At 40.8% G+C, this 18816-nt stretch overlaps 1 protein-coding gene across 3 annotated transcripts in view; it reads left to right on the forward strand.

Moving 5' to 3' along the window:
- Positions 1-18816, forward strand: part of SLC12A8 (solute carrier family 12 member 8) — a 132457-nt gene that overhangs the window by 27150 nt on the left and 86491 nt on the right. For all 3 annotated transcript variants that reach the window (XM_068546581.1, XM_068546580.1, XM_068546582.1), the window contains one exon: positions 6690-6921. In XM_068546581.1, coding sequence (XP_068402682.1) covers positions 6690-6921 — 232 coding nt within the window. The remainder of the gene's footprint in view (positions 1-6689; positions 6922-18816) is intronic.

Below are 18816 nucleotides of genomic sequence, written 5' to 3' on the forward strand. Positions count from 1 at the left end.
AGCAATGGCCTCCCTTTCATTCCTGATTTTAATCATTCGAGTCTTCTCTCTTTTTTTCTTAGTCAGTCTAGTGAAAGGTTTGTCTGCAAAGAAGCAATTTTTGGTTTTGTTGCTTTTCTCTATTCTTTTTCTGACCTCTATTTCATTTATTTCTGCTCCAGTCTCTATTATTTCCTTCCTTCTGCTTGCTGTGGGTTTAGTTCACTCTTCTTTTTCTAGTTTCTTAAGGTGGAAGGTTATGTCATTGATTTGAGATCTTTTTCTTCCAGGATGTGGTTGGGTTTTCTGAGGGTCCTTATTCCTGGTTCTTATTACCCCTAATTCCCTCATCCAAGGGCATGCACGCACTCATGTGTTTTTCGTAATTGCCAGAGGAGATGGCCTGTTGTGCCCCAGAGCAGGGTCAGCAAACTTCTTCTATAAAGGGCTAGATAGTAAATGTTTTATTTTTTTGTGAGGGTGTCATAGGTCTCTGTCACAGTGACTCAACTCTGCTGTGTAAGTGTGAAAGCAGCCATAGACAGTTTGAAGCGGGCATGGCTGTGTGCCAATCAAACTTAACGCCCAAAGCAGGCGGCGGCAGGATTTGGTCAGAGGGCCAAAGTTTGCCGGCCCTTGCCCCAGAGCATCAACGTTTAGGAGATACAGATGCTTAAAAGAATGATTTTTAAAGTTTACAAAATCTTTCCATTGCCTTGCATCCTCCCAAACCCTTCCCCATTCATCTCTCTGAGACGTCGGTGCTGGGTCTGTAGTGTGGGGTCAGACCCCTGGGCCAGTGGAGGAGACGATGAACTGGGGTCTGTCCTCACTCCCTGCCCCACTCACCTGAGCACTTCTTCGGGGCTGCTTACCCTGGACACCAGAATATCCAGCTTCAGCCTGCACTGTCCTGTCTAAAAGCATTTATTCATGGCTTACCTGCTCTTTGCTAGGCTCTGTAAAAACAGTGGAGGACTGGAAAACTTTCAGGGACCTGAGGTTTGCATTGTGGGAGGGAACCCATGTGTAGGACATACAGCCAACCAATTCAAACTTTAAACTAGGGATTTCATGTGAGAAGGGAAGGGGTGTGGAGGGACAACTCTGGTTTTCTAGGTAGGTACCCAAAGATGGAAAGAAAATTGCCTATGATTGTGAAAATGCAATTTTTTAAAAACAGAGGCCTTGGAAGGGAAGTGTTACACCCTGAAAATATAGTGGTGACACCCCCTGCTTCCTGTGGCAGAGGGTTAGAAATTCTCTGTAGAGGACGAAAGAGAAAAACGAATGCCTGTGATTATAAACTTTAAGAACAGATAAAAAAATTTTTTTTAATGTAATAAATTCTGGGGAGGTTTATACATTAAACAAATCGAAAGGGATGTTTTCCAATGAAGAGGAGCTTCATGGTTGGAAGGGAGACCACGTCTAGGGTGGTTGGATTGCTCTGGGGAAGGGCTGGCAGCCGCTGTTGTCCACACCTCTCCCGAGGGGAGGCCGGAGCCCGGGCCAGGCCCGAGCACACTGGCTGAGAGCCGGCTGTTGGGGAGCCTTGCATCCTAGATGCGCTGTGCTCTATGTGCCCAGATACAGTTTTTGCATAAACAGAATAATACTCTCAATATGCTTGTTTTTATTTTCCTTTATAAAATTGCTTTAAAATTACAAAATGATGTTCATTGTAGCTAGTTAGCATATCAGAGATAATTTAAAGAAAACGTAGTTTCCCTCCCCTCCTGCAGTAACCAGTGTGAACACCTAGCATCCTCTTCAGCACCTTTCCCTGGGCTCATCTACATGAATTTATGGATTTTTGAAGTGCTTGCTTGTTTTTACAAAAATGGGGACAAATTTCATACTCTATTCCATGACTATCATTTATCACTGAACAATAAGTCATAGACATTCTTCTAGGTCAATGCTTTGAATCCATGCTTTTAAAGTAGTTGCTTAGTATTGTATAATATGGATGTATGGTAATTCGTGGCACATTCTCTATTCATTTTTTTACTCTCTTATGTAAGAGTAGTTTTATTCCTTTTCTCATTTCTAAGAGTCTGTAATTTTGCACATTCTCTTTTCCTCTTAATCAGGTTGCCAGGTGTTTATGTATTTTATTGATCTCAAAAAAAAAAAATCAGCTTTTGTTCTTTTTATCCTTTCATTTTTTTCTTTCATTAATTTCATATATCCTTTTATTAAATACTTCTTCCTACTGTCTTTTTATTTATAATGATTTTTAAAGTCACTTCTTAAGTTAATACTTTGTTCATGTATTTTTCTGCATTTTTAAACTAATATAAACATTTAGAATTATACTTTTTTCCCCTTCTGAATGCAGGATTAATGTGCTTCCCAAGTTTTAGAATCAATCCTTTTTATTACTTTCTAGATAATTCGAAATTTTAAAAATTTCTCCATATTTTGCCAACGTGGCTCAAATTTATTTCTGTTGTATTTTCCCCCTAGTTGATTTGGAAGTTCTATTGATACTATGCTTTTCATTCTGTGGGTAGTTATTATCTACTTTTAGAAGCTATAATTATACTTTTTCTATACTTCCCAAACAAAAACATTACTTGTTAGCTCCTCCACGTACCAAATACGAAATCTCTATGATACTTTTACTTACCTACATTCCATAATTACCCTTACCTCTTACCCCCAGATCCTTAGATTTTGAAAAGGTGGTTTAATTTTGGGCTGTTATAGCTTTCCCTTAAAAGTAAGTCTCTTCAGTTTCAAGAATCCTTACTTACAACTTATGTTGCAAATTTCCAGTGACATTACCATCATCTATTTAGCATTAACAAAGTATTTTATGAAATTCATGGCTAACTACTGTTTCCTTTACAGCAGTAGCTAATAATAAAGTAATAATGATAATGCCAATGGCTATTATTTCTCCAGCTCTAACTATGAGCCAGGTATTGTTCTAGGACTTTACACGAATTATCTCATTTAATCCTCACAATAACCTTTTTTTTTTAAAGGTGGTTTCTTCTTCTTCTTCTTCTTTTTGTTGCTATTTAAATTCTCTTTTTTTTAATTGAAGTATAGTTGATTTACAATATTAATTGTAATAATTAATTGTGTTAATTTCTGCTGTACAGCAAAGTGATTCAGTTGTTTGTGTGTGTGTGTGTATATATACACACACATATACACATCCATTCTTTTTTTTTTAATATTCTTTTCCATTATGGTTTATCATAGGATATTGAGTTTAGTTCTCTGTGCTATACAGTAGGACCTTTATCCATTCTGTATATTATAGCTTACATCTGCTAACCCCAGCCTCCCACTCCATCCATCCCTCAATCACCTCCCCCTTGGCAACCACAAGTCTGTTCTCTATGTCCGTGAGTCTGTTTCTATTTCGTAGATAGGTTCATTTGTGTCATATTTGAGATTGCACGTACAAGTGATATTATTTGTCTTTCTCTTTCTGACTTACTTCACTTAGTATGGTAACCTCTAAGTCCATCCATGTTGCTGCAAATGGCATTATTTCATTCTTTTTTATGGCTGAGTAGTATTCCATTGTATATATGTACCACATCTTCTTTATCCATTCGTCTGTTGATGGACATTTAGGTTGTTTCCATGTCTTGGCTATTGTGAATAGTGCTGCTGTGAACATAGGGGTGCATATATCTTTCTGCATTAGAGTTTTGTCTGGGTATATGCCCAGGAGTGGGATTGCTGAATCATATGGCAATTCTGCTTTTTGTTTTCTGAGGAACCTCCATACTGTTTTCCATAGTGGGTACATCAACTTATATTCCCAATAAGTGTAGGAGGTTTCCCTTTTTTCCACGTCCTCTCTAGCATATGTTATTTGTAGAGTTTTTAATGATGACCATTCTGACCATTGTGAGGTGGGTACTTCATTGTAGTTTTGGTTTGCATTTCTCTAATAATTTGTTATTTGAGCATCTTTTCATGTGCTTATTGGCTATTTGTATTTCTTCTTTGGAGAAATGTCTGTTTAGGTCTTCTGCCCATTTTTCAATTGCATTGTTTGTTTTTTTTGTTGTTGAGTTGTATGAGCTGTTTCTATATTTTGGAAATTAAGCCCTTGTTGGTCGCATCATTTGCAAATATTTTTTCCCATTCTGTAGGTTGTCTTTTCATTTTGCTTATAGTTTCCTTCGCTGTGCAAAAGCTTGTAAGTTTGATTAGGTCCTGTTTGTTTATTTTTGTTTTTATTTCTGTTGCCTTGGGAGACTGACCTAAGAAAACATTTGTATGATTTATGTCAGAGAATGTTTCATCTATGATCTCTTCTAGGAGTTTTATGGTATCATGTCTTATGTTTAAGTCTTTAAGCCATTTTGAGTTTATTTTTGTGTAAGGTGAGAGGGGGTGTTCTAACTTCATTGATTTACATGCGGCTGTCCATCTTTCCCAACACCACTTGCTGAAGAGAGTGTCCTTTCTCCCCTTGTATATTTTTGCCTCCTTTGTTGAAGGTTAATTGAATGTAGGTGTGTGGGTTTATTTCTGGGCTCTCTATTCCTCACAATAACCTTTTGAAGTAAGTACTATTATTATCTGTGTTTCACAGAGGCAGACATGAACCACAGAGAGGTTGAAACACTTTCCCAAGTCACACAGCTAAGGCTGGGAGCCACAGCATTTGGCCTTAGGTAGTTTGGTTTCATAGGCTATGCTTCCGACCACTGTGCTCTTGTCACGTATCCTCCAGAGCTTTTACTTTTTTTGTTACTGGCATCTTTGGGCTAAAAAGTGATTTTAGGTACAAACCTGAGAGAGGGGCGCTACTGGGGTTACTTCAGTAATTGGTTTGGAAGCTCCAGGTGCAAACAGTCATATTCAAGTTCTGGCATCACCCTCTGCATGTGAGAGACCTCAGACACCTGGGAAAGTGATGCCTGTACAAACGATAATCAGTACTACATTTTTAACATTTATTTATAAAACTCAGATATATCTGACCATGAGGAGTCCTGTTGATCTGGCCAAATACTGATGAAATAGCATCATTGTCACCATCACACTCTTGGCATTTAGTCAAGAGTAAGTTTGAATTCTGAGGTGAATGCAGAAAAATATAGATTCCTCTCTCTATCTCTCTGTCTTCCTCCCTCCCTCACTCCCTCCCTCCCTCCTCTGCTTGTCTTTCCCCTGCATTTATTGGGCTTCCCCCCTCACCCAAATACAGACAGAAATCCCTACTCTAAATTTGGGGAATACCGACAATGATGCTATGTCTAGCTGCAAAGTGAGCCGATCTCAGTGAAGAATGGAGCCTCCTTCGTGAGCTCCCCTCAGACACAGAAATCGTATAAGCCTTCCTGTCTTTATATAAAAGGACTAGAACTTAATGGTGTCTGCTTCCCGGAGCATTTTTCATACAGTCAACGTATCATAAAGTATTTATAGATTGCTTGCAACGTAGTTAGCAAATGCAGGGGACTTTAGAAGGCGCAATCAGCATAAAATTTTTTTAAAGATGTTTGCATTCTTGGTGGGGGGGCAAACTTATATGCATGAAATAATAATAGAATACAGAGCCAGATAATTAATTGCAAGGTGCCAGCAGTAAGCATAGTATTTATTCAAAAATGGGGGATGAGGAAAGGCTTCATGGAAAAGGAGGAACTTGGCTGAGGTTTGAGTAGAATTTGTTTCCTGAGAGAGCAACAGGTGCAGAGCGACAGTGATAAGAGTGCCCTGCTGGCCCTGGGGGAGGGTAAAGGGACCAACCCGATAAGAGAAGGGGGCTGAGGACCTATGGTAAATGAGGTTGGTGTTATTTTCAAATATTTATTTGAAATTATGTTTCAGGTTTTTTAAGAGGTAGCATCATGACTCTCAGGCAAATATAAAATAAACATGTGCCAAAGGGTTTATTTAACTCATTAATTAGTGGAGGAGCCAGTAAGATGTTAAGGTTGAGAAGTGAGGTATGGACCCTCGATGGATACAGATCCAATCCGTAACTTCCTAGTTCAGCAATTTCATAAATAAATATAAGGATAAGATTGCTAGGTTAGACACAAAACCGGTTAATGTCTTACAGGACCACAAACCCTAATCTTTTGTGTTACCTGTTCCACCAGGCAGGAGTTCTGTACATCTCTGCAGGAAAAAAAAAAAATCCATAAGTTAACATGTAACTTCACTAAGTCTGGGACATTTAATACATTTGATCAATAGTGAACAGTGAGTAGAACTAAGTACATTCACTTAGATAGTCCTTGGGTAGCCTTTGTTCCATATGACATTGGAAGGATGTGCTGCCCACTTTTTTTTCTTATTTCTAAGTTTTAGGTAATTTTAAAAATAATAGTGACATGCAAAGAAATAGAGAAAAAACCGGGGTTTGCTCCAGTGCCCTTCTAAGGCTTTGAGATGGGACTCCCCCTTGTGCTTCTCTTCTCTATTTAGGTCTTCACAGGGGCGTCTATAGGTCTCTTTGGCCCAGAATCCCATCTCCTTCCTTCCATAATCTTTTCATCTTAGTTACCACCGACAATCATTCTCCCCTCTGGATGGTGGGAGAGATGTAGACGAGAAGAAAGGGGGCCCCAGGCAGGACTCCTGAGCAGGAAGGGCTCCTTTAACCCCCATGATGGTTCCTGGGTGTTGAATTCCGAAGGTGAGCTGGGTCCTCGGTGCCGGGCAGCCCTGATGCTTTTTTCTCTTGCTGACTTTTCCTACCTCGAATTGCCTGTCAGTGTGTTGCAGGTGCCATGTACATCACTGGCTTCGCTGAATCCATCTCAGACCTGCTGAGCCTCAGGAATCTCTGGGCCGTGCGAGGAGTTTCAGTTGTGGTGCTTCTGGCCTTGCTGGGGATTAACCTAGCAGGCGTCAAATGGATAATCCGCCTCCAGCTGCTGCTGTTGCTTCTGCTGGCCGTGTCCACGCTGGACTTCGTGGTGGGCTCTTTCACACACCTGGACCCAGGTAAGCCTTTTGGAGTTCAGTAGATGGCCTCATGGGGGTCTGCACTGCTTTCTAGATGTTTGTAGGTCTGGGTTTGCAAGACGACCCCCAATAGCCTTTCCCTGCAGTGAGTGTGTGCTGCTCCCGAGCAGGTGAAGGGTGTGTCATGGTGCCGTTTCAGAGGCCAGAAGGCCCCTCCTCACGTAGACGTCTTCACTGGGCACATTTCCCATGTTTCTTTTTATTTACTTGCCGTTAAAAAAAAAAACAAAAAACAAGAAAATTTAGATAAAGGCCAGAATTAAGTAGAACTGGATTTGACAAAGATCGATTCATGATAGTGATTATACGCAAGAAATAGATTTGGGAAGGAAATAGATTTTAATTTTATCTGTCATATTTTATTTCTTTTTAAAAAAGGACTTGATGCAAACATAACAAATGTTAACAATTGTCATTTCTGGGAGAGCGGGACAGATATGTGATTGTCTATAGTTTTCAATATTACATTTTTTCAAAACAAAACTATGAATCTATTAACTAAGCTTAAAGAAAGAAAATAAACAGCAGGGTATTCTTTTGCACCATTTGGAAATGGCGTCATATATTGATAATCAATCAATCACTGTTTACTCTAACCCTGGATTTTCTGCAGCCTTGGGGATACCTGGCAACTCTAATCCTAAATCCTATGCTTTGAGTGAGACGCTATTACCCGAAGTGTCCATAATTTTGTAGCTTTGTGATTTGGGGTGGTTTGGCATCAGAAATCTTTGTTTCTCTCCAGAGTACGGAAGTATTCCTGGGATGCTGTAGGAAAAAGATAACTGCCTGATATTTCACACTCTGGGGACTTTGTCTTTTTATGACAATAGTGACTAGACATCTACATTGGAATATGGACAGAGAAAGGGAGCTGGGACCAACAGCTGTGTTAACAAAGAGAAAGGGAAGAGATCAAGAGCACAGACCAGCCACCTCTGATAGTGGTGGTGGTGGCGATGGCCGCTGTATTGGATGGGCACTTCTGTGCCAGGCATTTTGGCTGGCACCTCACAGGGCTTATCTCATTATCATAACCTCATGGGGGAGGAGCAGTTATACCCATTTAACAGATGAGGAGAGCGGGGATTATATAATTTGTAGTAACGCGTGGCAGATCTGGGTGTGAAACTGGATCTGTTTGACTGTAAAGCTGAGCTCTTTCCTGAGGTAGGAACACTACCACTGTCCTTCTGTGATAGCGGCTCTTCTTTTCCCCTTCAAGGCTGCCCCTGGGGTGTGTTCTAAACAGTCTCGTCTTTCATAAAAGTGTTGGTTGCGGGAAGGTGACAGCTCAGTCGGTACACCCTCATCTGGCCTTACTGCTTTTTCATCTATTAAGATTCTTCTGTGGGAAAAGTCACTCATCTGAGCTCCCTGCGTGCCCCCTACCCTCTGGCATCCTGGTCCGTCCCCCAGAACCTCCAGACTGCCCCATGATCTAGCATCTACAGTGTTAACCCCTGTACATCGGGGGGCCCACTGCAGTGCTAAGGGCCAATGCAGTGTCCAGCCTGATCCCTCCAGCCTGAGCCTTGCAGCTTGCTGAACATTTGGAGCATCTCCACTGGGGGGAAGGAGTGATTTTTTTCCTGGCTTTGCACCACGCTGCAGAGACAGCCCACATCCTGAGAGTGACCTGCTGGCTGTTTGGCCATCAAACTGTCGGTGAAGGAAAGAGAGAGAGAGAGAGAGAGCGCACTCCAGACTTCATGCCTGGGTCCTTTCCGCCCGCTGACATGGTTGCCGCCAGAGCATAAGTAGTTAAATCGCACGGTGATGCTCCTGGAGTCTTTGGAACCTCAGCAGGCTGTCGTATTTGCCTGCTTGATTAGAAGTTTTCTTGGCCGCTCTTCTGACTTACTGCAGATATTTCTCTTTCCTTCTGGTCAGTACATGACCAGGGTGTAGTGCGAAATGAAATTTATTTTCAATTCTTCCCATAGTAACTGGCCCCTCTAGAATCTGTTTTTGGTATCACTGGTGTTTTATACGGGCTACTTTCTTTGCAGTTACAAATCCAAACTGAAACTAGACCATAAACCTTCAGAATGGGTTTAGCAGAATTATTTCAACTCTTTTAAAAAATGACCTACATGTAGACATTTGGAAAAAAAACTGGAAGGAACTAAGCCCAAGTGTTAACAATGGTCATCTTTCTGCTGAGATCATGGGTGGCTGTATTACCTTATTTCTACTTTTCCTTCAATTAGTTAGTGCTATTTTAAAAAAAAAATTAATAGACTTCAGTTTTTAGAACAGTTTTAGGTTTATAGAAAATTAGCACAGAGTACAGAAGTCCCCATATCCTTTCTCTCTCCTTTCCCTACCAGTTTCCCCTATAAAACCTTGCATCAGTGTGATACATTTGTTATAATTGGTGAACCAATAGTAACACATTATTATTAACTAAAATTCATGGTTTAGATGAGGATTCATCCTTTGTGTTGTATAGTTCTATGGGTTTTGACAAATATATATTGATATGTATCCATCATTACGGTATCATACAGAATAGTTTTAATGCCTTAAAAATTCCTGGGCTCCATATATTTCACCCCCATCCCCTACCCCTACTCCCAAACTCCTGGCAACCACTGATCTTTTTATTGCCTCTATACTTTTGCCTTTCCCAGAACGTCATATAGTTGAAATCATACAGTATAGAGCCTTTTCAGCCTGGCTTTTTTTCACTAAGTATTATGCATTCAAGGTTTCTCCATGTTTTTTGTTTTTGTTTTTGTGTGTGTCTGCCTTGATAGCTCATATCGTTCTATTAGTGAGAAATATTCCATTGTGTAGGTGTACTACAGTTTGTTTTTTTTTTTTGGTCCATTCACCTATTGAAGAACATTTTTGTTGCTTCCAGCTTTTGGCAATTATGAATAAGACTTCTATAAACATTTGTATGCAGGTTTTTAATGAAGATATAACTTTTAAACCCATTTGAATAAATACCTAGGAGCAGGGTTGCTAGATCATATGATAAGACTATATTTGCCTTTGTAAGAAACTGCCAAACTGTCTTCCAAAGTAGCTGTACTGTTCTGCATTCCCATTAGCAACAAATGAGAGTTCCTATTGCTCCACATCCTCGTCAGCATTTGGTGGTGTCAGTTTCTTGGATCTTAGCCATTCTGATAGGGGCATAGTGATATCTCATTGTTACTTTAATTTGTAATTCCCTAGGATATATGATATTGAGCATGTTTTCATACGCTTATTTGACATCTGTATATCATTTTTGGTGAGGTCCCATTTTTTAATTGGGTTGTCCTCTTACTGTTGAGTTTTAAGAAGTCTTTTTTTTTCTTCTTCTTCTTCTTCTATTTATTTATTTATTTATTTATTTATTTATTTATTTATGGCTGTGTTGGGTCTTCGTTTCTGTGCGAGGGCTTTCTCTAGTTGCGGCGAGCGGGGGCCACTCTTCATCGCGGTGCGCGGGCCTCTCACTGTCACGGCCTCTCTTGTTGCGGAGCACAGGCTCCAGGCTCGCAGGCTCAGTCGTTGTGGCACACGGGCTTAGTTGCTCCGCGGCATGTGGGATCTTCCCAGACCAGGGCTCGAACCCGTGTCCCCTGCATTGGCAGGCAGATTCTCAACCACTGCGCCACCAGGGAAACCCAAGAAGTCTTTTTATATTTTGGATATAAGCCCTTTATCAGATATATGTTTTACAAATATTTTTCACAGTCTGTGGCTTGTCTGTTCATTCTTTTAGCAGAGCCTTTTGCAGAGCAGAAGTTTCTAATTGTAATGACGTCTAACATCAGTTTTTTTCTTTCTTGGATTATGCTCTTGGTGGTGTACCTAAAAACTCACTACTAAACCCAAAATCACCTAGATTTTCTTCTATGTTATCTTCTAGAAGGTTTATAATTTTATGTTTTACATTTAGGTCTATGATCCATTTTGAGTTAATTTTTGTGGAAAATATACGGTAAATATCTAGATTTTTTTTTTTTTTTTTTTTTGGCATGTGGATGTTCAGTCGTTCCAGCACCGTTTGTTAAAGAGACTATCCTGTTTTCATTGAATTGCCTTTGCTCCTTTGTCAAAGATCAGTAGCCTGTATTTGTGTGAATCTATTTCTGGGCTCTTTGTTCTGTTTTATTGCTCTATTTATCTATTCTCCAGTACCACTCTTTTATGATTATTATAGCTTTATAGTGAATCTTGGAGGTGGGTAGTGTCAGTCCTCCAACTTTGTCCTTTTTCACTAGTGTTGTTTTTAAGGTCAGGAAAAAAAAGTTTTTGAAATACTTTTAAGTCTAACTTTATTCCTTTCCCTTTCCTTAAATATAAATGACTTTAAAGATCCAAACAATCTTAAATGTATAAAGTAAAAATGTAGGAAGTGAAAAAAAACAAACCCTACATTTCCCCACTTCTACTCTCCAGAGGGAGATTGGTAGGTATTCATTGCTGTTGCTGTTGAACAGATTACCCCCAACTTTAGTGGCACAGAACAACAATAAAATATAAACAATAAAAAATAAACACTTATTATTTCTTGCCTTTTCCGTGGGCCAGGAATTTGCATATAGCTTGGTCAATGGTTCTGGCTCAGGGTTTCTCATAAGGTTCAGGGGCTGCGGACATATGAAGGCTTAACTGGAGCTGGTGGATCTGACTGGCAAGTTTTATTGGTTGTTGGCAGGAGGCTTCAGTTCCTCTCCATGAGGTCCTTTCCAGAGAGCTGCTTAAGTGTCCTCAAGTCACGGGGTGACCGGATTCCTCAAGAACAAACGAGAGAGTGAGAGTGAGAGAGCGAGGGAGGGAGGGAGGGGGAGAGAGAGAGAGAGAGAGAGAAAGAATGCGTCATCCTTTTTATGATCTAGCCTCAGAAATCACATAGCAGCACTTTTACCACAAGCTATTTGTTAGAAATGAGTTACTTAGGCCCTCATTCAAAGGGAGGGGATTTAGTTTCCACCTTTTGAATGGAGAAGTGTCAAAGAATTTGCAGACACATTTCAAAACCACAACAGTTAATTTTAAAATCAGAAAACAAATTCAATACACTTGTCAAATTTTATTTTTCCTTTTATTTCAGACAAAATTAATGTTTTTATGTTGTAAAATTTTTTTTAAATGTGAACTATAAAGTAAAAAGTGAAAATTCTTTCCCCTTATTTCATTTTCACACTGCCATCCCCAGAGGGAGATTGGTGAACATCTTTCCAGTCTATTTTCTATACATGTACAGGCACATATGCACATGTGCACATACATAAACATGTAAACATAGTTCTTTGTAAAAATGTAATTCTACATTGTTTTGCTGCTCTTTCTCTCCCAACCAATAACATATCATGGACACCCTGCAATGTCAGTACATTTAGGATTCCCTCTTTTTTTTTTTAACGCCTGCCTAGTATTCCATATTCCATATACAACATTAATTTATTGATGGATATTTAGGTTTTTCCAGTTTGTTGTTGTTACAAGTGGCTGACATGAATATCCTTGTACAAAATTTGAAGGATTATTTCTGGAGGATCAAGGCTTATCAATAGAACTCATAGGGCATAGGTCAAGCACATTTAAAATTTTTTTAGGTTCTACCAAATGGCCTTGAAATAATGTTTTTCCACTCTGAACTCCCAGTAACCGTATGTAAGAGTTATTGATTCCCCAAACCCTTCACAATATTGGATATGTTAAATCTTTTAAATTTCTGCCACGTGATGGGCAAAAATTGTGATCTTTTTAAAAATTTGCTTTTCTTAAATCATTAATGAGGGTAATATTATTCATATTTTTATTGCCACTTGTATTTATTTTTCTTTGAATTGTCTGTACTCTTTCCCTATTTTTCCTTTAGGTTTTCTTACTTTTTAATGACTTATAGCTCTTCTACCTTAGCAGTTAATTTAACATAAAACAAATATTTGTTTAGCTTTATATCAGTGCTAGACAATGTTTGTTATATATGTTGAAAAAATTTTCCTAACATGTCATTTGTTCTTTTAAAATTAATTTTTTTAAAAAATTAATTAATTTATTTATTTTTGGCTGTGTTGGGTCTTCGTTTCTGTGCCAGGGCTTTCTCCAGTTGCAGCGAGCGGGGGCCACTCTTCATCGCGGTGCGCGGACCTCTCACTATCGCGGCCTCTCTTGTTGCGGAGCACAAGCTCCAGACGCGCAGTCTCAGTAATTGTGGCTCACGGGTCCAGTTGCTCTGCGGCATGCGGGCTCCTCCCAGACCAGGGCTCGAACCCATGTCCCCTGCATTGGCAGGCGGACCCTCAACCACCGCACCACCAGGGAAGCCCTAAAATTAATTTTTATATGTAGTAAAGTAATACGGATAGTAAAAATACTAATTTTTGAGTCATATCGTGTACTCTGATTGCTTTCTTTTTGTATATTTTTCAGCTTTTCCTAAAACTAAATTTACTCTGTGTATTAGTTTCATAAAGCTGCTTTAACAAATTACCACAAACTTGGTGACTTAAAACAATAGAAATTTATTCCCTCACAGTTTTGGAGGCTAAGAGTCTGAAATCAAGGTGTTGGCAGGGCCGCACTCCCTTCAAAGCCTGTGGAGAATGCTTCCTTGTCTCTTCTAGCTTCTGATGGCTCCAGGAGTTCCTTGGCTTGTGGCTGCATCACTCCAGTCTGTGCCTCTGTCTTCACATGGCCTTCTCCTCCTCTTGTCTCTCCTCTGTGTGTATCTTATAAGGAAAACTTGTCACTGGAAATAGGTCCAACTTGGATAATCCAGGATAATTTCATCTCAAGAGCCTTAATTATATCTGCATAGAGCTTTTCTTCTTTCCATATAAGGTCACATTCACAGGTTCCCAGCATTAGGACGTGGGCATATCTTTTGGGGGGCCACCAGTCAACCCACTACATTCCATTTTTTCATTTGCTTTCTTTTCTAGGTGATTATCGCTATTCTAAAAAATTCTCTGTAGAGCTTTCAAATCCTTATAGGCATTTTCCTCAGTGCTCCCTATGTTATGTTTTCTCTTGGAGACTCCCTCCTCATTGTCCTTCTCCTGGATGGACATCTCGGGCCTGATCACAGCTGTTATACTGGTACTTGCCTTCCCTGCTCCCTGGTGTTGGTCCCTGTTGTCTGGATCCCAGATCATCCTCTTCTGTCTACAATGGAATATGTCACTTTTCCACTTTCACATGTGATTGGTAGGAGATATAAAAATGTAGGCTGAAAATCATTTTCCCTTATGTAATATTGTGATTTATAATAAGATATGTATATATTTGGTCTTCATCCGTTCCTGGCATAGAGCTCCTAAAAACCTTAGAATTTCCAGTGATGAGAACTATAAGGTATCTTTTTTTTATGTTAATGAGGTGACTTTTGGAAAGCACCTCAGGATGGGGACTGGTTACCAGTGGAGCCAACCTTGTGATCTGGGGGTTGGAAATTTCAGGCCCCCTCCCTCCCCCACCTCAGGGGAGAGAAGAGTGGTTGGAGATTGAGTTCAAATGCCAGTGACCAGTGATCTAATCAGTCGTGCCTGTGTAGTGAAGCCTCCATAAAAACCTTAAAGGACTGGGTGTGAAGAGCTTCTGGGTTGGCAAACACATGGAGATGAGGGGAGAGTGGCTTTCAGAGAAAGCATGGAAACTCCGTACCTTGCCCTGCGTGTCTCTTCCATCTGACTGCCCTTGAGTTATATCCCTTTGTAATAAACCGGTGATCTACTAAGAAACATGTTTCTCTGAGTTCTGTGAGCCACTCTAGCAAATTGGTTCTAGCAGAACCCAAGGAAGGGATCTTTGGAACCTCCAATCTATAGCCTGTGGGTCAGAAGCACAGGTGACAGACAGCCTGGACTTGCGAGTGCCGTCTGAAGGGGAGGGGACAGTCTTGCAGGATGGAGCCCTTAGTTGTGGGATCTGATGCTGTCTCCAGGTAGATAGTGTCAGAATTAAGTTGAATTGTGGGATACCACACTGAATTTCCAGGGGATTGCTTGCTGTGGGGAAATAAACATGACTCATGAATTTTGAAGTCGTTGTTGCTCTACCTTCTACCATTCGGCAGCATCTAGGAGTTTGGTGCTATTCTGATTTCTCCTCTTGGTAGGTAACCTGTTTCTTCTCCTCAGAGTGCTTAAGATCTTCCCTTTACCCTGAGATTTAAAATTGCATAATGAAATTTTTTATTAATTGGACCAGGCACTTTCCATTTGGAATTTTCAGTGATTTCTGTGACAGTTTCTTCTTTGTTTTCTCTGGCTTTGTTTTTTAAAATTTTCTTGAATTCTGGCTAGTTGGATGGATATTGGAGTGCCTGGTTTGAACCTTCTGTTATCGTTATATTTCTAATCTTTCTTCTATAGTTTATTCCTTTTTTTCCTCCCTACTTTATGGGAGAGTTCCTCACCTTTACTTACAACCTTTCAACTGAATTTTTTGTTTGGCTATCCTTAATTTCCAAGAGCTCTTTGTTGTTCTGTTAATTTTAAAATCATATCCTGTTCTTGTTTTATGGTTATAATATCTCCTTTTGACTCTTTCAACCTATAAATTATAGGGGTTTTATTTTCTTTTGAAATTTTCTTCTCTCTATATTGTCTGTTTTTTTCCAGGCTTCTTTGTTTCTGTTAGATCCTGTTCTGTTTTCTGAGTTAATTGCTGCAAGCTTTCTTCAGAGCTTTCTTATAGTCCTTGGTCGTTCCTTCATTTTTAAGAAAGAGGCCCTGAAAGGCTGATTCAAAGTTCTACGTGCAGAGTGGGTGGTGGTTGGCAGGAGGGCATCACTGTGGGGTGATCCTGTGGCAAAGTGGGCTCTTTCATCAGAAGTCTTCCAAATGTCAATTTCTGTAGGTCTTTCCTCTGGTGCAGTTTGTATTCTCCAGAAAGTTCTCCAGTCTCTTGCCAGGGGCACGCCTGGCTGCCACAGTCCTGAGAGCAGGGTGGAGGTGGGGGACAGTGCTGGGGGCCTCATGTTCAGGATGCAGACTTTCCTTTTGTCTGATGTTTTTCACCTGGCACGTCCTCCCCTCCACTCAAACCACTATGTCGTATCTCATCCTTACGTCTCAAGCCTCTGTGTCATATCTCTTATATCATCTCCAAGCTTCCCATGACAGTGGATCTTCTCATCACCTCCATTTCCTCACCTCCTGACTCCTTAGCCTGCAGGCAGGCAGCTCGGGGCCTCTTCCTTTCCCACCTCCTCGCCTGTTTCTTCCAAAACATACATCATTGCAGAAGGCTCTGTGGAGACACAGAGCTCCATTACTGTAAAAAGCTAAACAGCATGACAACTTAATTTAAACAAGGTACTGTCAAGCATTTGCTTGGCTTAAAGTTCCTACAACACCGTTTTCTTGGATTATATTTTCATTTATGTGAGATGAGTGTCATGCCAAAATGATTTTATTGCTGGAGAAGTCAGGCCGATAGAGAGAAAATACATTTTAGAAAATAAAGTGACATGTGGCACATTTTAATTCTTTGTTCTACATTTAAAAATGAAATGGTGCGTCTCCAAGCCTCACTTTTTGGCTCTCTAGGAAGACTGCTGCCTGGCCCGGCTCTGCAGTACCCTCCACTCCCAGGCCCATGTTGTACACGGTGGTCTGCCTTGGCCACCTCCACTGGGGTGGCTTGCTGGACAGTGCACAGCCGTGGCCAGCATGGCTTCCCTTGTGCTGAGCCGGCAGGTGGGAGCTGGTTCTGCTCGGTGAGGGAGGGGGCTTGTGCTTGCCTGTAAGAAGGCCAGGGCCACTGCTCAGGAGCTATAGAAGGAGTGGGTCCAACATGCCTGACCCTGCTGTCTGTGAAATTTCCCAAATCCAGAACCTCTCGATCCCCAAATCCAGAACCTTTGCTCTTTCTTATTCTTGACCCTTTTTGTACCATTGACATCTGTCTCAGTCTATTCAGGCTGCTGTAACAAAGTACCATAGACTGGGTGGCTTATAAATACCAGGCATTTATTTCTCACAGTTCCAGAGCTGGAAGTCCAAGGCACCGGCAGATTTGATGTGTGGTGCAGGCGTGCTTCCTGCTTCATAGACAGCTGTCTTCTCACTGTGTCCTCGCATGGAGGAAGGGTGAGGAAGCCTTTTGGGGTCTCTTTTATAAGGGCACTGATCCGATTCATGAGGATTCCACTTTTGTGAACTAATCACCTCCCAAAGGCCTCGCCTCCTAATGCCATCACATGGAGGGTTAGGTTTCAACATGTGAATCTGGAGGTGGGGAGACACAGACCTTCAGTCTTCCTATTTCGTCTAGGACACAGCACTGTCTTGGCTCTCCTTTTAGTCTTCCTGTCCCCTGATGTGGGCAGGGGGCCCAGGGTCAGTCCTCTGCCGTCAGTACTTCTCTCTGTGTTCTCTTCTTCAGAGAGCCTTCGGCCATCACTGACGCTCAGGGGGCTCTCACCTGCTTCTCCAGCTTCCTTGAACTCAGCTCCTGTAGCGCCAGCTCCTAGTGGATCACTACCTGGATGTGTGAGCATCACCTTGAATTAGAGACAAGCAAGGCTGAACTACTCAATTTCTTTCTCTTCCCTCTATTTATCGTCTCCTCCTCACCCTCTTCCCCCACAAAAAACAATAAGCAAATAATTAGCTTATCTTCTGAATTTCCCCAAGCCTGGAAAGCTTGGTGTTAACTTTTATTTCTCTGTCTAGCTTCAATCCTCCTATCTTTTTCAATCCCACAGCTCTCACCTTAGATCAGCAGATGTCATTTCTTACGTGGGCCACTTAGATGATTTGCAAATCTAACTTTATCCCTCCAGAACCTTCCCACCCATCTCCTATAGGCAACCAACATGTCCTGTGTACTGAAGCCAGGTTACTTTTCCTAAAGCAGTGCTTTGCTTATGTCGCTCCCCGGCTTAAACATCTCCAGTAGTTTTCTATTGCCTATAGGACAAAACCCAAACCCATTTGGTTTTCATTCAGTAAGCTTCATTATTTCATTCAGTAAGCTCTAAATTACTTATTTGGTTGTATCTCCAGCTTGGCACCTCTCTGAACCCTCTTCTTCCCCAGAATATGTCTACTCACTGGTTTATAAATACATATGAATGCAGCTCTGTTTCTATTTATGGAATTCTCTTTACCGTGCTCTATTTAACCTAAGTTCTTGCTCTTGGGTGAAATAGTAGGGGAGAAAGTACAAGCAGATGACCCGGTCTAAAATCTAGGAGCCTCTCTGTGTGGCCTGAGCAATGTCAGATGTTCTGAGCCTCGGTTTTCTCATCGGTAAAAATGAGGATAAAAGTAATGTTTACATCTCCAGGTTGCCTTCCTGCCCAGCTCAGTGCGGCAGCCAGGCCCGGGGAGTTCAGTTGAGGTAAGAGACTGCAGCAGTCTGCTCAGACCCCCAGGGATGTTCATGAGGGCACTTGAGACTCTGGTTCCTCATTAAAATTTTTAAAATGTACTGATGAAGTACTTCAACTATACAGGAAATAATATAACAGAGACTTATCTATCCACACCCCAAACTTCATGGATAATATTTTGCCAGTTTTGCTTCAGATCTCTATTAAAAATAAAAATAAATGAAGCATTACAGACATAGTTTAAGCTGCACTCTTATCCACTCCCGCTTCTCCCCAGGCGACCGCTATCCTGAGGCTGATGCATGTCCTGCCTGTACGTTTTAATTTTTCCACCGTATGTAGACAGGCACAGTTGATTTCTACTATTGTTTAGTGTTTGAAAATTTTATTGTTGCATACATTTAATCATACTGCATGGATCCTTTCATTTGATAAATATTTGAATGGTAGATGAATGAATTATCTTGTAGTTTGCTTTTCTCAGCCAACATGTTTTTGAGATTTATCCATGTTATGACATGTGTCATTTCATTTATTTTAATTGCTCACAGTGTCATGGGAGACTCAGACAAGTAAAC

This window comes from Eschrichtius robustus, chromosome 6 (assembly GCF_028021215.1).
Source record: "Eschrichtius robustus isolate mEscRob2 chromosome 6, mEscRob2.pri, whole genome shotgun sequence".
NCBI classification, from domain to species: Eukaryota; Metazoa; Chordata; class Mammalia; order Artiodactyla; family Eschrichtiidae; genus Eschrichtius; species Eschrichtius robustus.